Below are 20,324 nucleotides of genomic sequence, written 5' to 3' on the forward strand. Positions count from 1 at the left end.
CGGGGGTTGGGAGCTCCTGCTCTAGGACATAATAGGATTAACCCACCACCATTATAATTCCAAAAGGGCACACTCAAGCTCAGGTCAAAGTAATTGCACAGGAACAGGAACAACCTCAAATACAAAGCCCAAGAAGGTATAAAAACCCACCACTCCCAGCTCCATTTTGTCAGCCACCCCAGAAACATGCTGTGTCACTAAGGTTTCTGGCAACTAAATAAACAACAACCTTAGTCTCCATTTTGTTTACTCCCAGCTTGGACTGAACCTGATGATTTTTCTTTCAACAATTGCTAGCATCTATTATACACCCAGAGAAGGTTCCTGACCTAAGCAAAACATTCAAGCCACCACACATCATTCTAAAAGAATCCAGACTATTCTCATAAACTGAAAGAAAAAAATGCATGCATAACAACTCACGTTTTAAAGCACTTAGTAAAGCACTATGCACTTAAAATGCATTCTAATGAATATCTGAATTAAGATTTTAATTAAGAATTAAGATTCTTGTTAGTGCTTACAGATTTGTTATCTTATAATACTTCAAACCTGGTATTTCAAAATCTTCTTTCCCAAGATAGAATCCCTTCGGTGATGTGTTCAAGGCAACTAGATTTCTGACATTACTGACACTAGATTTCTGACATTACGGACACTATATATTTATTATTAAACTTCAATGCTGCCCATCTCGCCAAGGCGACTCTTGATGAATGTACACACCTGATGACTACACATCTGCATTTAAAAAACATACACCGTAGGTGGATCAACTGGTCTAAAGTTTCTTTACTTTAAAATATACGAAGCCATCGCTTTCTCAAAAACAATTACTTGCAATAAAGACTGAACAGATGGAATGGACCTTTCATTAAAGTTTCATACGAGACTATTTCCCATCTGAAAATAGGATATTTTTGTGGACTTGTTCTAGTACAAATATGGGAAAAAAATACGGGGCTCAGGACTCTGTCCATCAGCAGCACAACCCTCCCCAAACAGCATGGAAGAGGACTACATTCGGTGGAGGGAGGGAAGGAGGGAGGGAGGAAGAGAGAGAGAGGGCAGAGTCGTCCAAAGTGTGGAGGGAAGAGCAAACACACACGGGACCGGCTCCCCATTGTACGTCGTTACACCCAAGGAAATAAAATCTTCCTGTGGTTAGAGAGGTGGAACCAATTCCAGAAGCCATGCTCTGCATGCTTTTCCTACTTTATTCCAAGTAATAGTGATTGTAATTTCCTGTTAAAATCACTGCAAGGCACTTTAATCTTTAAACTCCCCAGGGGCGCACAGTGCCATTAATACGCAACGGTCAAAATCGTAAGGATCCCGATCTCCGCTGGACACAAGCCCTCTTCCTTGACAGTGCCCGCACGTGACCTCGAACGGAATGATTCCGAGGTTACGTCATCGCTGAGGCGAGGGACGGAGGGAGGGGGGGACACAGAGCTGCTGCACCGCCACTCAAAGACTTCGCTCCCTTTTCTTTCCGCGCTGCCAGTTGCCCGCCTGGTCAGGTGATCGCGTGTCACATGACTGTGCTGGGGATCTGGAGCGACGCTGCAGCCGACCTCCCGCGGATTTCCTCCGAGAGAGGGGATGCAGTCGGGTCTCCGTCCCTAGTCCTCCTGAGCGCGGCAGCTCCTTCGACCTGCCAGAATGCGGCTTTGGTCTTTGGTCTGGCTGCTGGGATGCAGAGCGGCTGCTTGGCAGAGCGACGATTACTGGCTGGATGATGCCGTCGGGCTGGGGCGGCAATTCGATGGCATCGGAGCCGTTAGCGGCGGCGGGGTGGGTGAACGGAGCCCACTGCGCGGGCTTGGAGTGGGTCGGACAAACTGTGCTCCGTTGGGGGTGGCGTTGGTGTTGGCCCGGAAGCGGGGAGGCTTTTCAGTTCTGACGGAAATCTGCCCAGAAAGAACCTGCGAATCTGAGGACCCTGAAGCTCAGGTCGCTTCCTTGTGGGAGCACCGCTGATCACCGTAGTCCCGTGTCCTCTGCTTACCTTGGGGATGAAGTGCTGTAGCAACCGTGCTCAGATCCCAAAGGCAAAATAGAGAACCCGTTCGGCACTCAGAGGCGTCTCCTGAAAAGAGACCTGAGCTGTCAAGATTCTTTTTACAGGAAATGCCTCTAAGGGGATCTGAGCGTGGTTGTTACTTCATTTAGTTCGTATATTATACGTACATATTAACTCAATTTATTGTTCATATATTAGATGCATATAATACTGTACATAAATAATAAATAGCTTCCAGGGAAAGTTGCTATAACTTGCATGGCATTTTTATATTTTATTTTTCCAATGAGGATGCTTGCTTTGCGAACAGGGTTTCCCTACAGAACTTATAATACCTAACAGATAGATGTTATTGTCCCAAGTTGAGTAGCCATTTAATCAGGTAGGGAGTAAAGAAACAGACATAATTGGGCAAGTGTGTTGCACAATGTACTTAAAATTAAGATATATGCTCCGGCTTTGATCAGTGGGGGGCAGAGGAGAGAGAGAAACAAGCAAACAAACATCCTTTTTTTTTAAAAAGCTGGAGGTGACTTTTTGCCATTTGGATTTCAATGGGTGAAGCTTTGTACATTGGTTTTCTAAAATAACTAGGAGACAGGTTATTTCCAGATCAGAATTTGGAGGCAGGAGAAAGAAGTGATTAGAGTCAAGAGTGGACAAGCAAGGGTATATCATGTCATTGTGAGTAGTAAAGTATAGGAAGATAATACAAACTGATAAGACAAGTAGGGTAAAAGTAAGATATTATTAGGTAAAATAAAGACACACTCAAGTTGAACCCTTGTTTCTAATATTTTCTTATTTCTTGGACAAATCCCTTTGATTTTCTTTGGCAAGAAATTGGAAGAAATTTGTTACTGCCTTCCTTTGAGTTTTGTTTTCTGAATTCCTTGTCAAATCCACAGAGATCTGGGATTTTTTTTGTTGCTCTCCACATTTGATCCTACTTAATATTTTGGGATCAGCCACCGTTGGCTAGCTGCTATCTTTTAAATTAAGTATTTGACGAGGACATATGCAGAGGCTAGGAGAGGATTTTATGAAGATAATGAATAATGAAAGAACCATGAGAAAATGGGCATAAATATGATTATCATAAAAATATGTCTGATCAGTGGTATTATGTATATTAATTCCAAACAATTTTCTTTCTAATTTTTTTCTAGGCTACCTCACGCCTTTTAGTGAATTACCCAGAACCCTATCGATCTCAGATTTTAGATTATCTTTTTAAGGTAATTATTGCCTTAGAATGACTTTAAGGTAGAACTTTGTTTTCCTTAAAAGTATTAACAAAAATGCTGTGATGTAAATGAGAGTGGTAGAAATATGAAAAAAAGTTTCATATTCTGAAAGGTCCTCAAGACCTAGTTATGTTATGTTGTCTGGAGCTCTCAGGAGGCTGGAGACTTGCTAAGAGGCTCTTTTGTTGTGTTTGCCATTTTCATTCCTCTCATCGCCTATGGTTGTGTACCTTTGTTTTTTATGATATTAATGTGAAACATTTTATATCTGTGGTTGTTGTATTGTTGTTTATCTCACTGTTGTGCGGCACCCAGAGTCACTTTTGGTGAGATGGGTGGCTACATAAATTTGATAAATAAATAAACAAATAAAATAGAATGTACCTTCCCCTACCCAGTAGCAATTACTTACCTGCCTGTCATCCTGGCTTAATGACCCACAATTCTTACCTAATGACATCAGGGACCACCGTTGCTAATGTTGTACATTATGACCACATTGCTTAGCAATCAGAATTCCAATCCCAACTACTGTCATTAAGCAGGGACTACCTGTGGAAAAATCAAATCTAGTCTGTTGAACTTTCTGAAGTAGTCCAGAATAGAAGCAGAGATTAAATTCACATTGTACATAAACCAGTGAGAGAAAACTTTTTGGCTTGGCATATCAAAATTTTGAGAAATGCCTAACTTGACTTTGTTGGCATCGCGCGCGCGCGCACACACACACACACACACACACACACACACACACAAACAAAAGAGAAATATTTCTCTATCTTCCTCCCATCTAAGCCACTCTAAACAACAGCATTCAGTGACAGCGCCAATGCTAGAATTGAAGTAGACACCCAGACCTTATCTTCAGTCCTGGTGCTACTGATGCCACTCAAAAAGTGGAGGGTCTGAAGGGGGTGGAAGAGTATGACCCTCTTGTACAACTTCTAGAGAGCACAGGAGAGCACACGCCATTCTTGAGTGACCTCTGCAGTCTCAATCTTTCACTCAAGAATGGGGCATGCTTTTGAGAAGAATTGATGTTGGATGTTAGTAAATGCGGGTGTGTCCACCAAAATACTGTGGCGTGTCACCTTTGACATATATATCTTAGTTCACCATCACTGTACTAAGCCATAGTATGTTGATATACCATTTGTGAGCTACAGAAATTCAGGCAATATCCTAGAAGCCAGCAAAATTATAAATGCTAACTCTTTGCTTCCATCTAATAGTCTTTTGGAGTTTTGCAGTTGAAATATGGACTAGGTATTAGGATTTGTAAATCATAGTTAGATCTTAGCATTCCATGTGAATTAATTCACTAGGATGTGTGAATCCTACTTAGTGAATTGATATGCCTGGCTGAACCATCTGAAACAATAGGATGTTTTGAGAAATAAATGGAACGTTTTAAGAAAGTTAACCCTGATGAGAAGGAAGGAAGGAAGGAAGGAAGGAAGGAAGGAAGGAAGGAAGGAAGGAAGGAAGGAAGGGAGGGAGGGAGGGAGGGAGGGAGGAAGGAAGGAAGGAAGGAAAGCCAATGTAGAGTGTTATCACTTGCATAAAATATGGGAGGGAGGAAATAGTGTAATCATTCTTTTTAGAATCATGAGGAGACAGAGTTCATGTTAATTAGGAGAAAAACCTATTAAAATGGGTTTGATAACAGTGGAATGTTGTTTACCAAACAGAAACATTAACACCTTTTATTTCTTATTCTCTTCTTTCAAGCCAAATTTTGGTGCCTCATTACAGCTCCTCAAAGTAGAGATTGGTGGTGATGCACAGTCTACAGGTATTTGAATTTGGGTTTTGCAGGAAAAGTTTGTAGTATCAGTGAATGGGATCCTTTGGGGTAATTGTGCTGATATTTCATGTTCTGCAAATGAATTGTTTCTTTATAACCCACTTCTGCATTCCTTTCTTGCATATATTCTAGGAGGTACGCATGGGAAATCCTGTAATAATCCAATATGTGCTGGGTTAATATTGGACAATGTATTAATAGGTCCTTAATTCTAAGTGATACTTGCAAACTTGCTCATTTAAGTTTTGCATGATATAACATGCATTTTCCCTACTTCCCTCCATGTAAGATTGTATTATCTTCACTAATTGAACAAAATAGGGCCAATTTCTCTGTAAAAAAAAAAACTCCAGCAAGTAAATATGGTGCCAACTATTAGAACTGTGAGGTTCCTCCTTATAACAACTTTATTTCAGTCACTTGGAAAGTGGAAAAACAAGTTTAGCCCGTGGTAAAGCAATCATATTAAAAGGATTTAGTATCTACCAATGGTAAATACTGTAACTGAAGGACAATTTAAAGATCTGGCTAGTTGCCAGTTAGGGTGCATCACTGCCTATAAGTGACTGTTTATAGAAGAAAACTCTAAATCCAATTTGAAATTTGGTATCATGCTTACAGTTGTTCCATTTTTAAAGTTCCATTTTGAAACTTATCTCTAAAAGAAAAGAGTGACTGTTCTTGACACATAATAGTTTTCTACTGAGCAAGTACTTTGTACTTTGTAATTTGTTATTACTAGTTAGTCATACAATTATGCTTTTAAAATAAATATTATAAAGGTGAATGTAATGTAGACATTTACCAGTATTAATGCTTTTGCCCTTGACATTATCTTGTGGGCTAAACTTGAATAATGTTTTCATATTCAGTTTCATTGAACAAATGTAGATTCATATGTTTTATGAAATATGCTGCAGTAAAAATAGTTGAAGGTCTTGCATTTAATGAAATACAAAGATAAGTTTGTTTTCCTTTCCTAGATGGCACTGAACCCTCCCATATGCATTATGAAAATGATGAAAATTATTTGCGTGGCTATGAATGGTGGCTGATGAAAGAAGCTAAAAAGAGAAATCCTTTCATTAAATTGATTGGTAAGAACTGCAGGCCTTTGAGACATGATGCTTTTGTACGTTGATAGCATAATTTGAAAACAGCTTGGTGATTTATTTTTAATTATAATCTCTTAATGCCAAGTGAAATATCCAGTTTATAAATTATAAATAATTTTATTTTGTACTCACCTGAATTTCAGATTAAACCTAATTCCTAGTTGCTGTCTTTGTATCCTAGATGGCAAAGTGTAGGAACAGAAACAGGTTTAAAAAAGGGTTGAGGCTTTCATCACATGCTTGCAGCAATTATCTCACTTTTCAGGACTTACCCCCTTCTATTTCCTCTTCCTGGCTAGGAAATAAACCCTGTATGTTGCTTTGCCCCTTATCTAATCAGGGAATATAGGCACATTATTTGGGATGGAGAAGTAGCCATGAGTATTGATCTGTACTCTTAGCCATTAACCTGGTTCAAAATAATGTGTGAATATGGTAATAGCAACCTACACCGCATTCTGAAATAAAAGTGTTCTCTAAAAGTTGAACTTTGCTATTCTTCTGAAAGCCATATTATCATGTTGCAATTCATCCCAAACCCTATGATTTGTTGGAGGATCTGCTGACCAGATTCCATATCCTACCCAATGTTGATTGACACACATGGAAGACCTGGACTACATGTGTCTACTGGTTTCTGGACCTTAACACAAAAAAAAAATCTAGTTTTGTGTTGCTTTGTATACAATACAGGAAGTATTACACTGAATGAATGATACTTATGTTTGGCCTTTGAAGTTATGGCCATTGCAGTGCCCCCTTGGTCATGTGGTCAGCATTCAGTCACTTGGCATCCCACCTGCATATATGATCAGGGGATACACTTCTCCCCCCCTCCATTTTCCTTCCCCTCTTTCTTTTGACTGCCCCATGCTGCACAACCCTTGCCACCCTGCAATCACTACCCCTGCTGCCCTGCACCATTTGCTCCACTGCCTATGCTGCCCTTTGCTCCACCACTCTTGTTGCCCCATCTGAACTTTGCTATCTTCTTCCTCCTGTTGCTGGCAGTGTGACATCCTCTTTCTAAGGTCATGTGTAGCCTTCCTGAAGTCTTGTGAGGCTTCTAATACACCTGCAATCTTGGCACGGGTAGTGGGGTGCAGGGTGCAGGGTGGCCTAAAGAGCAGAAATGGAGAAGATAGATGAAGTGCAGGCAAGCACAGCAGGGCAGGAGAAGCCTGAGGTCCTACCGTGGCATGGTACTGGCCTAACAAGTGCAACCAGGACTACTAAAACTGCTAAGCAGTGCAGTCATGTGATGTTTTGCCTAACAACTGAATTGGTTAGTAGCAGAAATTTTGGTCCCAAATAGGGTTGTTAAGCAAGGACTACCTGTAAGTAAGGAGATCCTGTCTGGACTTGCTTCAGTTGTGGTTCTTCTGCTTGACCTACATACTTTAGCCTGACTCTGATATCTCCTTGGGCATTGTGACTCAGAGCCCGGCTTGGCTCATTACTTGGCACTTATCCCTCCCAGCTCAAAACAAATAATTTGAGAAGGCTGTAAGCCAGAATATGCTTTCTAGGGAATCAATCCTATTGCATCATATTGAGAAGTGCTTGAGACTGCGTGAACTGTACAGCTTTTTTGTTCCTTGTTTTTTTAAAGCAACCAAGTCTTTTTTCAGCCTTCTGGGAAAGCTTAAATAAAGATATTGCTGCTTTAGGATTTACTTTGATCCTTAAAGCATCATCTCTTTTTCAAGATTGCGGAGGAGCCTGGAAAAAAGTGCTTTTGTTAGTAACAATACACCCTTAATTGCATTTAGTGTTATACCTCCTAAAGTATTTTTTTAATTTAAGTTTGCATTTTGAAAGTAATGGTATTAAAAATCAAAACAGTCTGCTTTTCAGGCAAATATGATTGATGCAGCTGATAGAATGTGAGAACAAACTAATTTGGGCTACTACTCCTTGCTTAACAAACTTGAATTATGAAGACACTGAACAAATGGTACTTATATCCAGTCCTTGAAGTTATGGCAGTTGCACCACCCTGCAGTCATGTGACTAAAATTTGGGTGCTCAGCAGCCCACCCACTTTAATAATTTCACGGAACACTTCAACTCCCCACACCCGCCTGTCTGTCCCCATCTCTGCCCTTTTGGCTGCCCTGCACTCCACTACCCCTGTTGCCCTGCCACTATGCCCTCCATTGCCGTGCTATCCCTATCACCCTGCCTATCGCCTTGCTCCTCCGCAGCACCTCCCATCCCAGCTGCCCTTCGCCATTTTCTTCCTCCTCCTGCTCATGAGGCATGCCTGGTGGAGGGGCAGTGGCATGCAGGTGGCCGAAAGGCCAGAGGAGGAGAGATAGATGGAGAGGGAGTTGAAGTGCACCCTGTGAGCCTAAATGTGGGTGAACTGCCAGGTGCCCATTTTTGGTCACATGACTGTTGGGCGGTGCAATGAATGTAACTTTGAGGACCAGTTGTAAGTACCATTCGTTCAGCACTGTCACAATTTCGAACACTTACTGAACAAATGGCTGTTAAACAAGGACCACCTATATAGCCCATATAAACAAAAGCTCTTTTGGAAAATGCCATAATATATGAAAGTGGGAAGGAGTCTGAATGAAAAAAGTTTAAGAAATAATATGTATACATAGATATGCCAGTCTTAAATACACTCAGATTGGAATTCAGGAAGTTAAAACTATCTACCGACACAAGTAATCATCTAACAAAGAAAAGTATTTTTAATAACTTCATCATTGAATTACATCCGGCATCAACTGAATGAACTTTTATTACTGCCGTGGTGTTTTCTGTTCATATCCTTCTTCCTATCCCCTTGCATTTCCCTCTGATCTTCTATCTCTCAAGCAGATCTGTGAAGACTTATTAGCAGTACCTGTTCTGCTGGCAAATAGAGGTGACGCTATGCAATCTACTGATTCTTTTCTTAATCAACTGTTTTCATCATCAGTCTTTTGCTTATCTATTCTATGTGTCTGATCCCATTCTTCAGCTATTTTGTCTACCATTTGACCCCTTTCATTCTTTCTCTGTTTCTAGCTCATCTTCATTTCCCTGACTTCTAATCAACTCATTGCCAAGGGGCATATGAGAGGAATGAGGAACCACAAAGTAGGTGGGGCCTCATTACACATGTCATGTTTGTTTGTTTGTCTATAGAATTTATAAGGCTTCCCAAATTAAAAAAATTACTCTGGATGGTTCACAATATTGAAAAGAAAAGATAAAGACAACAATTAACAGAAGGTTAATTAACATGATCGCCAACGTGCGATAACGGATATGGCACACGAAGAAGAAGAAGATAGTTATACAGAAGAATCAAAATGCTCCCATGTAGACAAGACCTCTCTAAAGGACCCCACCATTCAATTATCCCATGGCCTGGGAGAAACAATGGTTTTCAGGGCTTTTATAAATAAAATAAAGGCAGGAGTAATGTTTATGACACAGTTTTCAACTACTTTCAAGCACAATATGGCAGTTTTCAACAAATGTAATCAGGGCTTTGAGGTTTGGAAAAATACACTCCTATTTATCAGCTTGTTCTTAATTCTCTTCATTGTTCCATCCAGCTCTTGTTAGCAGTTATTTTTACCACTCATTCTTCCAATTCAGTGAATTATCCTGTTATTAATAATGCAAACTATAACACTAGCATTATAGAAAAAGGAAGTAAAAATGTATAGAATCCAGTGATTATTGTATTAGGTCCTAGAACATGTGGATAAATTAAATTCTTTCTACAATAACTCTGACCATTTAGTACTTAAGTCTTTCTCCCCACATTATCGACATTTAAAAAAACACATTTTAGCTCTGTGAAGTTGATGTGTTACGCATAATTTTCCATTGTGTTTGTTTGTTTCTTTATGCTTCCCCTTGCAGGCTTGCCCTGGACTTTTCCAGGATGGATTGGAAGGGGTACGGGTTGGCCTTATAAGTACCCAGATGTCACTGCTTATTATATTGTCTCCTGGATTATAGGTGTTAAAAAATATCATGATTTGGACATTGATTACATTGGGGTTAGTAGAGGAGTTTTTCCTCACATTCTGTTTTTTGTTAAAAATTAAATACAGCTTGCACCTCATGGCTTATAATATAAATATGTTTACCAAGTGTTCTTTTTTAATCCCCTTTTTGCATTAAGTAATTTATTTGTGGGTGATTTGGTCAAAGGACATAATTGGAAAGGTAAAATAAAAGTTAATATAAAAGGCAATTGAACTAGTAAAGTGAATTTGGACTTATACTAATATGCATTTTGTCCAGTAAATAAATGGCTTTATTTACTTTATACTAATTGCAGAGAAGAATCTTCATACCAGTAAGTCATGTTCTTTTCTTGAATGCTTAGAATTATGTAGATTATATGCAACTGATTGATTCAAAGTAGCCTTTTAAAATTTCACAGATATTTATTTGTTTGTTTATTGTTAAATTTATATGCTGCCCATCTCACTATCTGAAGAAATTCTGAGCTGTTTAATTAGTCTACATACAGACTGGATTTAAAACATTTCACTTTGCCAAGTGGAGAAGGCCAGATAATCCATGTCCTTTTGCTAAAACCATGAGAGGCCTATGGAGCACAGTATTGGGTTACTTGTGGGACAATATTTGTCCATGCTACTAAGTTAGATAAGATGGCCCCACTCAAGATCCCCTCCCTTAAATATTGTCACATGATGGGACCTTAGAGGCCTTCCTTTACCCCAACCGTCTAGAGAAGCCTCCCATCTAGATTTAAGGGATCCCTACCCTTTCAGCTTTCAGTCAATCAACATAGAGCTGGAAGGGACCTTGAGGTGTTCTAATCTAATCCCCTGCTCAAGTAGGAGATCCTTTACCATTTCAGATAGGTGGCTGTCCACTCTTTTCTTCAAAACCAGTGTTGAAGCACCTACAACTTCTGAGCTATTCCACTGATTAATTGTTCCTGAAGGCCATGAAGACCTGGCTAAACTTGGGCTAGGGTGGGGTTGAGCTGGGAGAATGTTTGGTCTGGCAGCTAAGGAGAAGTATTCTTTGTTTTTAAGTTAGGTTTTATGGATTGTTGTGAGCAGCCTAGAGTAATTGCATGAGATAGGTGGCCATATTAGTCCTGTAAATACATACATACATACATACATACAGTACATAGATACATGGCATAAGCTTGAAATTAGTCTAGATTTGTTCATGACATGCTAAACCTGGATTTTTTGTAATATCTGAAAATGAGTCTTTGAATTTGAGAACGGTGCTTCTGGATATATAATAGGCTGGCAGGCTATCCACTAATTATTTGTCAATCACTAATGATAAAAAAAGCCTGCAAGATTATAGTTGCTCACAGGTATTCCCTTTGGAGTTAGACAATGTGTTAGAGACTCTAGAGTGGAATTTAATTTGACATTTTTGTAGACAATATTTGCCTACTTTTGAGACTTTATCAAGGTCAGAGATGCTGCAATATGAATGTCTATGACAACAGTCAGTTTTAATTTTTATTTTAAGTTTGAGTTCTTGGTTTGAGAACAAAGTTACATCCCAGAGCAGAATATAATATAAAATTAAAAAATCAGTGTTTAAAAAAGATACAATAGTAACAATGCAACATCAATTATTATCTAAGAAATAAGTGATGGCATGCTTAGAGTAGTTAATTATATTTTGGAAAATAGTAAAAAGACATGTTAAACAAAGAGGATCTTCACTGGCAGGATATTCCTGATAAGAAGACCTTGTCTCTCACTGGAACAGAGGACAGGGCTTCTAGTGCTAAACTTAAAGAGAACATATTTTTTTAATGTGTTGTGAATGACTTAGAGAAGTATTGTCTGATCCTGGTGACCTTAAGAAGTAGGGATTTCAACTCTTGAGAATTCCCCAGCAAGATGCTGTCTGAGGAATTCTGGGAGTTAAAAGTCCACTTCTCTCAAAGTTGTCAGGTTTGAGAAACACTGACCCAGTTATGCAGACTTGGCTGAGATATTCAACTGTTCCATTTATGCTTCATTCTCTAATTGTTAGGGTTGCAACTCAAGTTATTGTGCTTTGGGGTTGGGAACTGAATTTAGTGGGATTTTCTTGTAATTCTTGTTCTAGTTTTGATGGCAATTAGATTTTATTACTAGTTTTTAAGCAACATTATAACACTTTTAAACTTCCCTTTTTTATTTAAGATTTGGAATGAACGATCTTTTAACAGCAAATATATCAAGGTATGTCAACTACTATCCTTTATTTATTTAACCAAGTAGGAATCTTGTTCTTGCTTTAACATGGAACAAAATTATGCAGCAGAGCAAGAAGTAGAGTTATCTGACTTCAGGTAAACAACTAATAACCGTTTGCATGAATTGATTTGTACTAAAAATATTACTTGTGTATCTGCTTTACATTTGCATGCTTTCCTATTCACTAATAATATCTGAGCCATTTTGAGCATATAACACTGACTGAATGTTGAAAGTAAAATGTAATGATGTTCATTTTATGTGACATTTGAGCTGAAGTATTCTCAATTTGAGTGCCTTCACTAGTGTCTGCTCATCATACTACTGGCTCAAAAGGTAGTATTCTGATCCCAAGTTGTTTAGGGCCCTGAATGTCATAGCTAGAAATATGATCTGGGCTTAGTAGCTAACTAACAGCCATGCAGGAAGTTAGCCATCTTAGTTGCTCCACGAGACAGCTGCAGATTGTGGACCAAGTATAAGAACAGTTTTATGCTGAATACCTTGGAATGATTTATGGATGAAGCTATGAGCCCATAAACAATTGTAGCTGGATTCTCCCACTTCAGAAAAATACCTAGGTGGTATATTATCCAATCTGACATTAAGCACTCTTAGCTATGGATAGGGCTTGGACCTTCAGTGACTGATGAATCTAGGAACTTTTCTCTACAATCTGGATACAGAATCTAGAATCTAGAAAAGAAGGCATAATAATTATTTCTTTATGATATTCATGTATTACAGAACTGATGGCATAGCTTGAAGGATGTTACAGAACTTAATCTTGAAAAAATGATTAGGTTTTAAAAGAAAGATTTTCTATTTTGATTAAATACAATTTCAGTTTTATAACATTTGTACATGTAAATATGTCTATGTTAGTTTCTACTATGGAATTGAATTAATTATTTGCTTTTGAAAATATACAGTTTGGCATACATAGCTAACTTGCTAGAGATCATCAATTTTTGGCAAATTTAGATAAGACTTAAAATGTAAGGCTATGGAATATGTAAAAGAGATGAATATTTGATAGTAAGTGACTGGACCTGAAGGCTATAGGCACTTGCCTAATTCCTAAGGGGAGATTTCTGTAAGTTGAAATGTGTGGGAGAGATTAGCTATTTAATTTTTTAGTAATTTAAATTGCAGCTGGCCAGAGAATGTGGCAGCAGGTGTGTACAATGGCATTTCATAGGTCATCTGTGTTGAACAAGCTATACTGGTTGCCATTTGTTTTATGAATGCAATTTAAGGTGCTTGTTGTGGTGTAAATGTTTCTTTCATGAGCTCATATTTTTTCAAACTTCCAGTTTACAAAATGTCTTGTAGGTCCCAGCACAGGTACATCTACAATTGGCAATAAATTCTTATTTCTCTGTTTATTTTAGAACAATTTTTTATTGGAGTTAAGGCAGACTTACATTGCCCAAAGTCATTCAGGAATAGGTAGTGTAAATTTGCAACTTTAGTTATATTTCCATATACAGCTAGACCTCAGTTATCGCCCACTTGTTCAGCTGAATTTGTAGTGGTGATGATGAGTGGTACTCATGACCAATCCTTGAAGTTCTGGCTGGCACACACAATCCACTTAGTAATAGGATCACAATCCAGGTGCTTGTCAGTTGATTCATACTTATGATGGTTGCAATGTCCTATGATTAAGTGATCACAATTGTAACCTTCCCTACAAGTTTTTCATTTCCTGGACAGAGTTGATATACGGGGGGTCTGGGGGGTCTTGCTAGACTTATGGCTTTTGCTTGTGGAACAGATGGCAGCCATGGCTGGGGTGGGGGAGCTTTGCAGAGATTCATTTTGGGCACCAGTTGCACCCATACCTGGACTGGGAAGCCTTCCTCATTGTCACTTCTGCTCTAGTCAATGCACTCTACATGGGGTTAGGCTTGAAGATCACCTGGAAACTTCAGTTTCTCCAGAATGCAGTGATGTGTGCAGTTGGGGCACGCTATTGTTTTGCCTGTGCCATACTGCTGCTGCCTGAACTCCCAATATTTTTCCAGGATCAATTCAAGGTGTTGGTTATCACCTTTAAAGTGCTGTATGGCTTGGGGCCAGGTTATTTGAGGACATGGACCTATCCCATTTATAATCAAATAAATAAAATCTAAATTGTTAATATTATATTAAGGGGACTCTGAACATTTGTGTCATAGCTTCCTCCCAAACAGCTACTCCCAAATTTCATTTTTTTTAAAAAAGGTTTGTTTGTCTAAATAAGATAAACAACATATATCAACAGTCAACTTCAGTAATTCGTGAATTTTGTATCCTGCCTTTATTATTTTTATAAATAACAAATTTATCCTTTCAGTGTTGTACATTACAGGATTTTTACAATTTTGCACCTGGGCAAAAAAAAATAAATACTTTGATAGATTTTAGACATTGGTGTAACCCCACCAAATAGACCAAAGCAAGCTTCAACTCTACAGGAAGATGGACTACTTCTGAGAATCACAATAATAACAAAATCTTGCAAGTGTGATTGTGCCTCTTCCCTTGTGAATTTCCATGTGAATTATGGAGGTGTATGTGTCTGAGCCACTTATGCATAGAACTAGTCATTGCTTACTGATCACTCATTCAATGATGTTCAAATTTGCAAGGGTACGGAAAAATGAGACATAACTGGTCCTTAAAGTTATGGCCATTGTAGCATCCTTGCAGTCCTGTGATTGCAATTTAGCTGCTTGGCAACCAGAATGCATTTACTAGAATGTAGTTACAATGTTCCTCAGTCACATGATCACCATGACCTTTGCAGCCAGTTTCCAACAAACAAAGTCAACAGGGAAGCCACCAGTAAGTCTCAAGTTGTGGTCACATGACATCATATTTAACAACCTGCAGTGATTCACATAATGACTGCAATTTGGTGCGGTCATGTGACATTGTGGTTAACAACTACTCTGCTTAGTAACAGAGCTGCCAGTGGATAATTGCCAATTGCAGTTGGTAACTGAGGACTACCTATATTTTCTACTTGTTTTAGATTTAAGCCATGTTTTTCTCCTTCATTGCTTTAGTAACAGATCTGGTATATCTCTGTCAAGGTCATCTTCCTGTCTTTGTACATCTGGGGCTGTAGCCAATTGAACATGTGTGCGCTTGACAGGCAATTAATTGCTCAAAAGTCATGTTGACAGTGCTTTTACTTTCAGAGCAAAATAGGGGGAGAGTAAGAAAAATTCACATCATATGAGTTTGTGTCATTGGAGTGCGAGGATGTAGCATATAAATGTTAGTATTAAAAATAAATAAAATGTTCAAACTCCTATATCATATCTCCAAGAGATTCAACAGTAACTTGATTTTAAAATCTTTAATACACAAAAAATTGCAAAATTAACTGATAAGTATGTAGAATTTTTAAGGTGTCATAGTTATTCTTGTTTTCGTTGTTAAGTTTAGGAAAGTGATGTTAGGCACAAACAACCAAACTCACACATGTAGAGTTCAAACTAGCTATTTATTGTTCTATGCCTATTCCACAAGAATCTCCCCAGTCTTTCATCTGGGAAAGACTAGATAAGGCTCAAATGCATTTGGGAGGGAGGGGTCAGACCTTGCCCTTTTGTGTTTACACAACAGGCCCAAACTAATTCCCTGCTTGAGCCCTCCTTCCAACTGGGACAGTTATTCTCCACCAGTGATTTGTAACAAGATTTTTTTTTTTGTTGACACAGATCAACCTCTTAGCAGTCATCACTTTTTCTGTACAGTCTATGACAAACTACTATCTTGCTTAAAATGGGAATTTATTACATAGTAAGTAAAATAAGCTTAATATTTCTGGGGAACTTCTGTGTAGAACACTGATAGTGATTTAGTGTATCTTTTATTTTAAAGCAAGATACAAGATACTTAAAAGAATTCTCAAATTCTTGAGTTCAAGATGTACTTCTTAATGGTCAGGTTAAGTATTAAATTCATATTAAATGGTCAATGCTCCAATTCTGAAATAAAAAATGAGCCCTGGTTAGGTGTCATTGATATTGATGCCATCTGGGTACCCTTTGAGGTACTTCATGTAGCACATATTTTTTTTATTTTATAAGTTGATAATTTATAAAATAAATTTGGGCTAGTAGATCAATAGGTTTTAGTCTCATGCGCTACCTAAATTTCTTCAGGTGTGTCTTGGAATCACTGCCCCTTTGTTTGGCTGTGATCTGTATATTAAGTAGCCAGTGTCATACAAGCATCATTGCTTCTTATTAATTGATTATCACCAAAAAGTGCACAATTTCTACTGAGGACTATGGAATCTAGGCAAGCCAACAGCATATATCATTTAGCTTTTTAACAATTCATTTTAGAACTCGATTGCCGTGTCCTTATTTGTTCCTTTAAGGTAATGTCATGCTCCTTAGTTGATGAAAATTATACTTCAAGTAATATTATCTGTTACCAAGGTACTTCGCAAAACTTTGGACAAAGTGGGTTTAAAGACCCTTGGCATCATTGCTGCGGATGGAAATTGGGACATTGCAAGTCAAATGCTAGTCGATCCTTATCTATATGATGCAGTTGAGATAGTAGGGTAAGTGTGGAAATACAGAGGAACAGTGATTCCTTTATTGTATGTAAAGCTTTGTATTAATTAGAATTTGGACACTTGCTTGATTATCCTGCTTTTCTTATGCATCAGCTATAGTATCATTTCTTTCCGGTCCTACACCTAGTTTTACTTCCAGCTGACTATTTGCTGTAGCTTAATAGGATACCAACATCCTTCTGCTATCATCTGTAACTATGTGGCTTTTGTTTACAGATGCTTCTTTAATAGTAACTTTCTTTCCTATGGGTACCCTAAGAACCTAAGGCTTCATATCTATACAGAATTCTCAGTACCTTCACTGCTGATCTTTAGGGGCATAAAGTCTAAGAGTTGTTAATATACTTGTATATATAGGATTGTGTGAAATGTTAAAACATTATTGATTATCTCTAAGGAACCAATAGGAACTCTGAGGAAGTTTCTTGTAATTGCTTGGCCTTTTCAGCAATTGTAGCTTAAGAAAATACATTTTTTGTTTTATTTTATGTTGCTGATCTATTTGTGGTGGTATTTTTAATATATTCATTTTGCTTTTTTATCTATATCATAGTTGCTTTGAATACCAGAGATGCAGGACTGTGCTGTACATTATGCATTTAAAAGAAAACACATTGCTTGGATATTATTAATGATAATTTTCATGTCTGATTTGTTAAACTGTATCATCTAATCTTATTCTCTATATTCTCAGTGCTTTGATTTTATGGCTATCTAATGAGTTGTCTAGTGATAAGCTAGATGTGCCACATTAATTAACTCATTGACTAACCTAAACCATTAGAGAGTAGCTGTATGCACCCAAAGGGCCATTGCACAGTGGATAAATTTTAAGACATTTAAAGTGGAACAGTGTTTGATTTCTATTAAAAATGAGTTTTTTGAGAAATGGTGGCAGTTTGTTAAATAATAACCACAATATTTATACCTGAAAATTTGAAAATTTATAAATGAAAGTTTATGCTTATGCATTTATACTAATGCTAAAAATTGCTGTGGACCATAATCTATGTAGTTTGATTTTCTGTTCTTTCTTAAGAATAGAAGTAGAAAATAGAAACTTAGAAATTTCAGATATGCTTCTAAACCCGATACCACCTCTGTCATGATCAATCTCCCAAGTGTCATTGCTATCATTGCCATTTACAACTGTTAGAATTATTCTGGCTGATAGTTGCCCCCCCCCAATTCATGGGGCAGATAATCACCACTTATAAATGGCAGGGTGCCTGTCTTTCTTCTGATTTTCCCAAATGCAGGGTTCTCTGATGACACTGCATTTGAGGAAAGTTAAAATTGGCATTCTAGATAGCTGCTTGGCTTCTCATCAAGACCACCATTTGCTACTGATTATGTATATCTGAGAAGACATGGGTGAATATCAGTTGCAGCATCACTTCAGAGCTTCAAAATAATAATACTAAAATAAGTAAGCAAAAACTCATTGATAGTTGAAATTTTTACCATCAAGCTTGTCATTACTTAACACTGAAGTACTGTATAACATTTTCCCTGGATGTGAAAATGATAATGAGGTTATTGTAGAGTTCAGATCCAGTATTATCCTGAACCTATGCACTAGATGTTCAATATCATGTTACTACTAATATAGAATGAAAAATGGTTAACTGATAAGATGAAATGAAGGTATAATTTGACTTACTCTGTTTAACTGTTTAAACCATAGTAGATTAATAAGAGAGACAGCTAAGAAAGGTACTACACTTATTTGGTGCTCATTTACCATACACACGTGCACGCGTGCGCGCGCGCACACACACACACAATTATTGAAAATCTTATCAAATTTTAAAATGCCAGTTTTTGTTGATTGGATTTATAGCATCATTTTACTAGGTAGAAAAAAAATATTTTTTCGCCTTTTACAAAACATTTTCTTTTCTAAAAGTTACAAAATGCAGTAGGGTATTAAAAGTTTCTAGAATTTACCTGTTCCCCTATTACCTTGGCTGCTCTGTTTTTGAGAGTGTTGCATACTTTTCTTGACATTATCTCATTTGATTCCGATATTTCAGTGTTTATCAAGTCTCAGATTCATTTGTCACAGTCTATGTGCATGTTATAAAGTTGGCTCAAATTGCAATCCTGTCGATAATCTCAAATCCATCACTGGAAGAGAGAAATTATTTTCTCTTCCTCTGTCTCCATGTGCAACGTTAGCATCTGTTCTCTGAGTTGGAAGAAAATTCTGGGGTAAATTTGGAGTGGGCAGACCATAGTGGGAAGGAAGAGAGAACATTCTGTTGTGTGAGCAGACATTGGATCTTGCCCTGATTTGTTTATTCTTCAACATGTTTTTATTCTGGCATCTGAAATGACAGGTATTTGCCTAGAAAAAACTTTTTAAATCTTACTGCAGGAGATATTCCTTGGTTATGTTCGGGAATGAGGCTTGTCTCTTCGTTTCCCCAGCGTGTCCATGGAGCTTTCTTATTTATTTATTTAATTTATATGCCACTCATCTCACTGTCCAAAGCGACTGTTATGAACTATGTCCATTTAAAACTTTTAGAAATGAAGCAATTTACTGAAGAGAATGGCATCTTGCTCTATTTTCCCCTTTGGCAGACAAATGGTTATAGGTATTTTAACTTCAAGCGCCATGGTGGCGCAGTGGTTAGAATGCAGTATTGTTGGCTAATTCTGCTGACTGCCGACTGCCAGCAGTTCAGCGGTTCGAGTCTCACCGGCTCAAGGTTGACTCAGCCTTCCACCCTTCCGAGGTCGGTAAAATGAGGATCCAGATTGTTGGGGGCAATATGCTGGCTCTGTAAACCACTTAGAGAGGGTTGGAAAGCACTGTGAAGCAGTGCAGTATATAAGTCTAAGTGCTATTGCTATTCACATTTATGCACCTGTCAGAGAGAGAGAGAAATGCCTGCTTTGTATCTAGACATCGGCAAAATAAATTGCACATTTTGGCTTTTTAAATATTTATTTCTTACAAGTGGTGGGAAAAATGTTGCTTGGCAGAGAGATGGGCGGCATAACAATTTAATAAATAAAGTAAAAATGAATAAAATGCTACTTTTCTTGTCTCTTTATTTTAAAAGATTTTAAGGTACTCTTTGGATAAGCAAGACCTTCAGCGAGTGCAGATCATAGCCAGCGATGACCTCTGGGAACCAATATCCTTTTACATGCTCACTGATTCTGAGCTCCATGAAGCAGTCAGTATTATTGGGTAGGGCATCTTTTCAAAGCTGATTCTTTCCTCATAACCCTTCGCAGTCATTTCTGATAGGCAGCACCTTTTTTTTGGGAAAAAAAATCTTTCTGGAATATTAAGTAGTTGCAATCTTTAGACTTGT

At 38.0% G+C, this 20,324-nt stretch overlaps 1 protein-coding gene across 1 annotated transcript in view; it reads left to right on the plus strand.

Moving 5' to 3' along the window:
• Positions 1-1,665: 1,665 nt before the first annotated feature.
• GALC (galactosylceramidase) overlaps positions 1,666-20,324 on the plus strand; it is a 33,690-nt gene continuing 15,031 nt past the window's right edge. Inside the window, exons 1-7 of the mRNA XM_029284893.1 lie at positions 1,666-1,956; positions 3,196-3,264; positions 5,005-5,068; positions 6,064-6,177; positions 10,069-10,208; positions 12,351-12,389; positions 20,067-20,197. Coding sequence (XP_029140726.1) covers positions 1,666-1,956; positions 3,196-3,264; positions 5,005-5,068; positions 6,064-6,177; positions 10,069-10,208; positions 12,351-12,389; positions 20,067-20,197 — 848 coding nt within the window. The remainder of the gene's footprint in view (positions 1,957-3,195; positions 3,265-5,004; positions 5,069-6,063; positions 6,178-10,068; positions 10,209-12,350; positions 12,390-20,066; positions 20,198-20,324) is intronic.

The sequence above is a fragment of the Protobothrops mucrosquamatus genome, unplaced genomic scaffold (assembly GCF_001527695.2).
Source record: "Protobothrops mucrosquamatus isolate PMUCROS unplaced genomic scaffold, P.Mucros_1.0 scaffold1072, whole genome shotgun sequence".
Lineage (NCBI taxonomy): Eukaryota > Metazoa > Chordata > Lepidosauria > Squamata > Viperidae > Protobothrops > Protobothrops mucrosquamatus.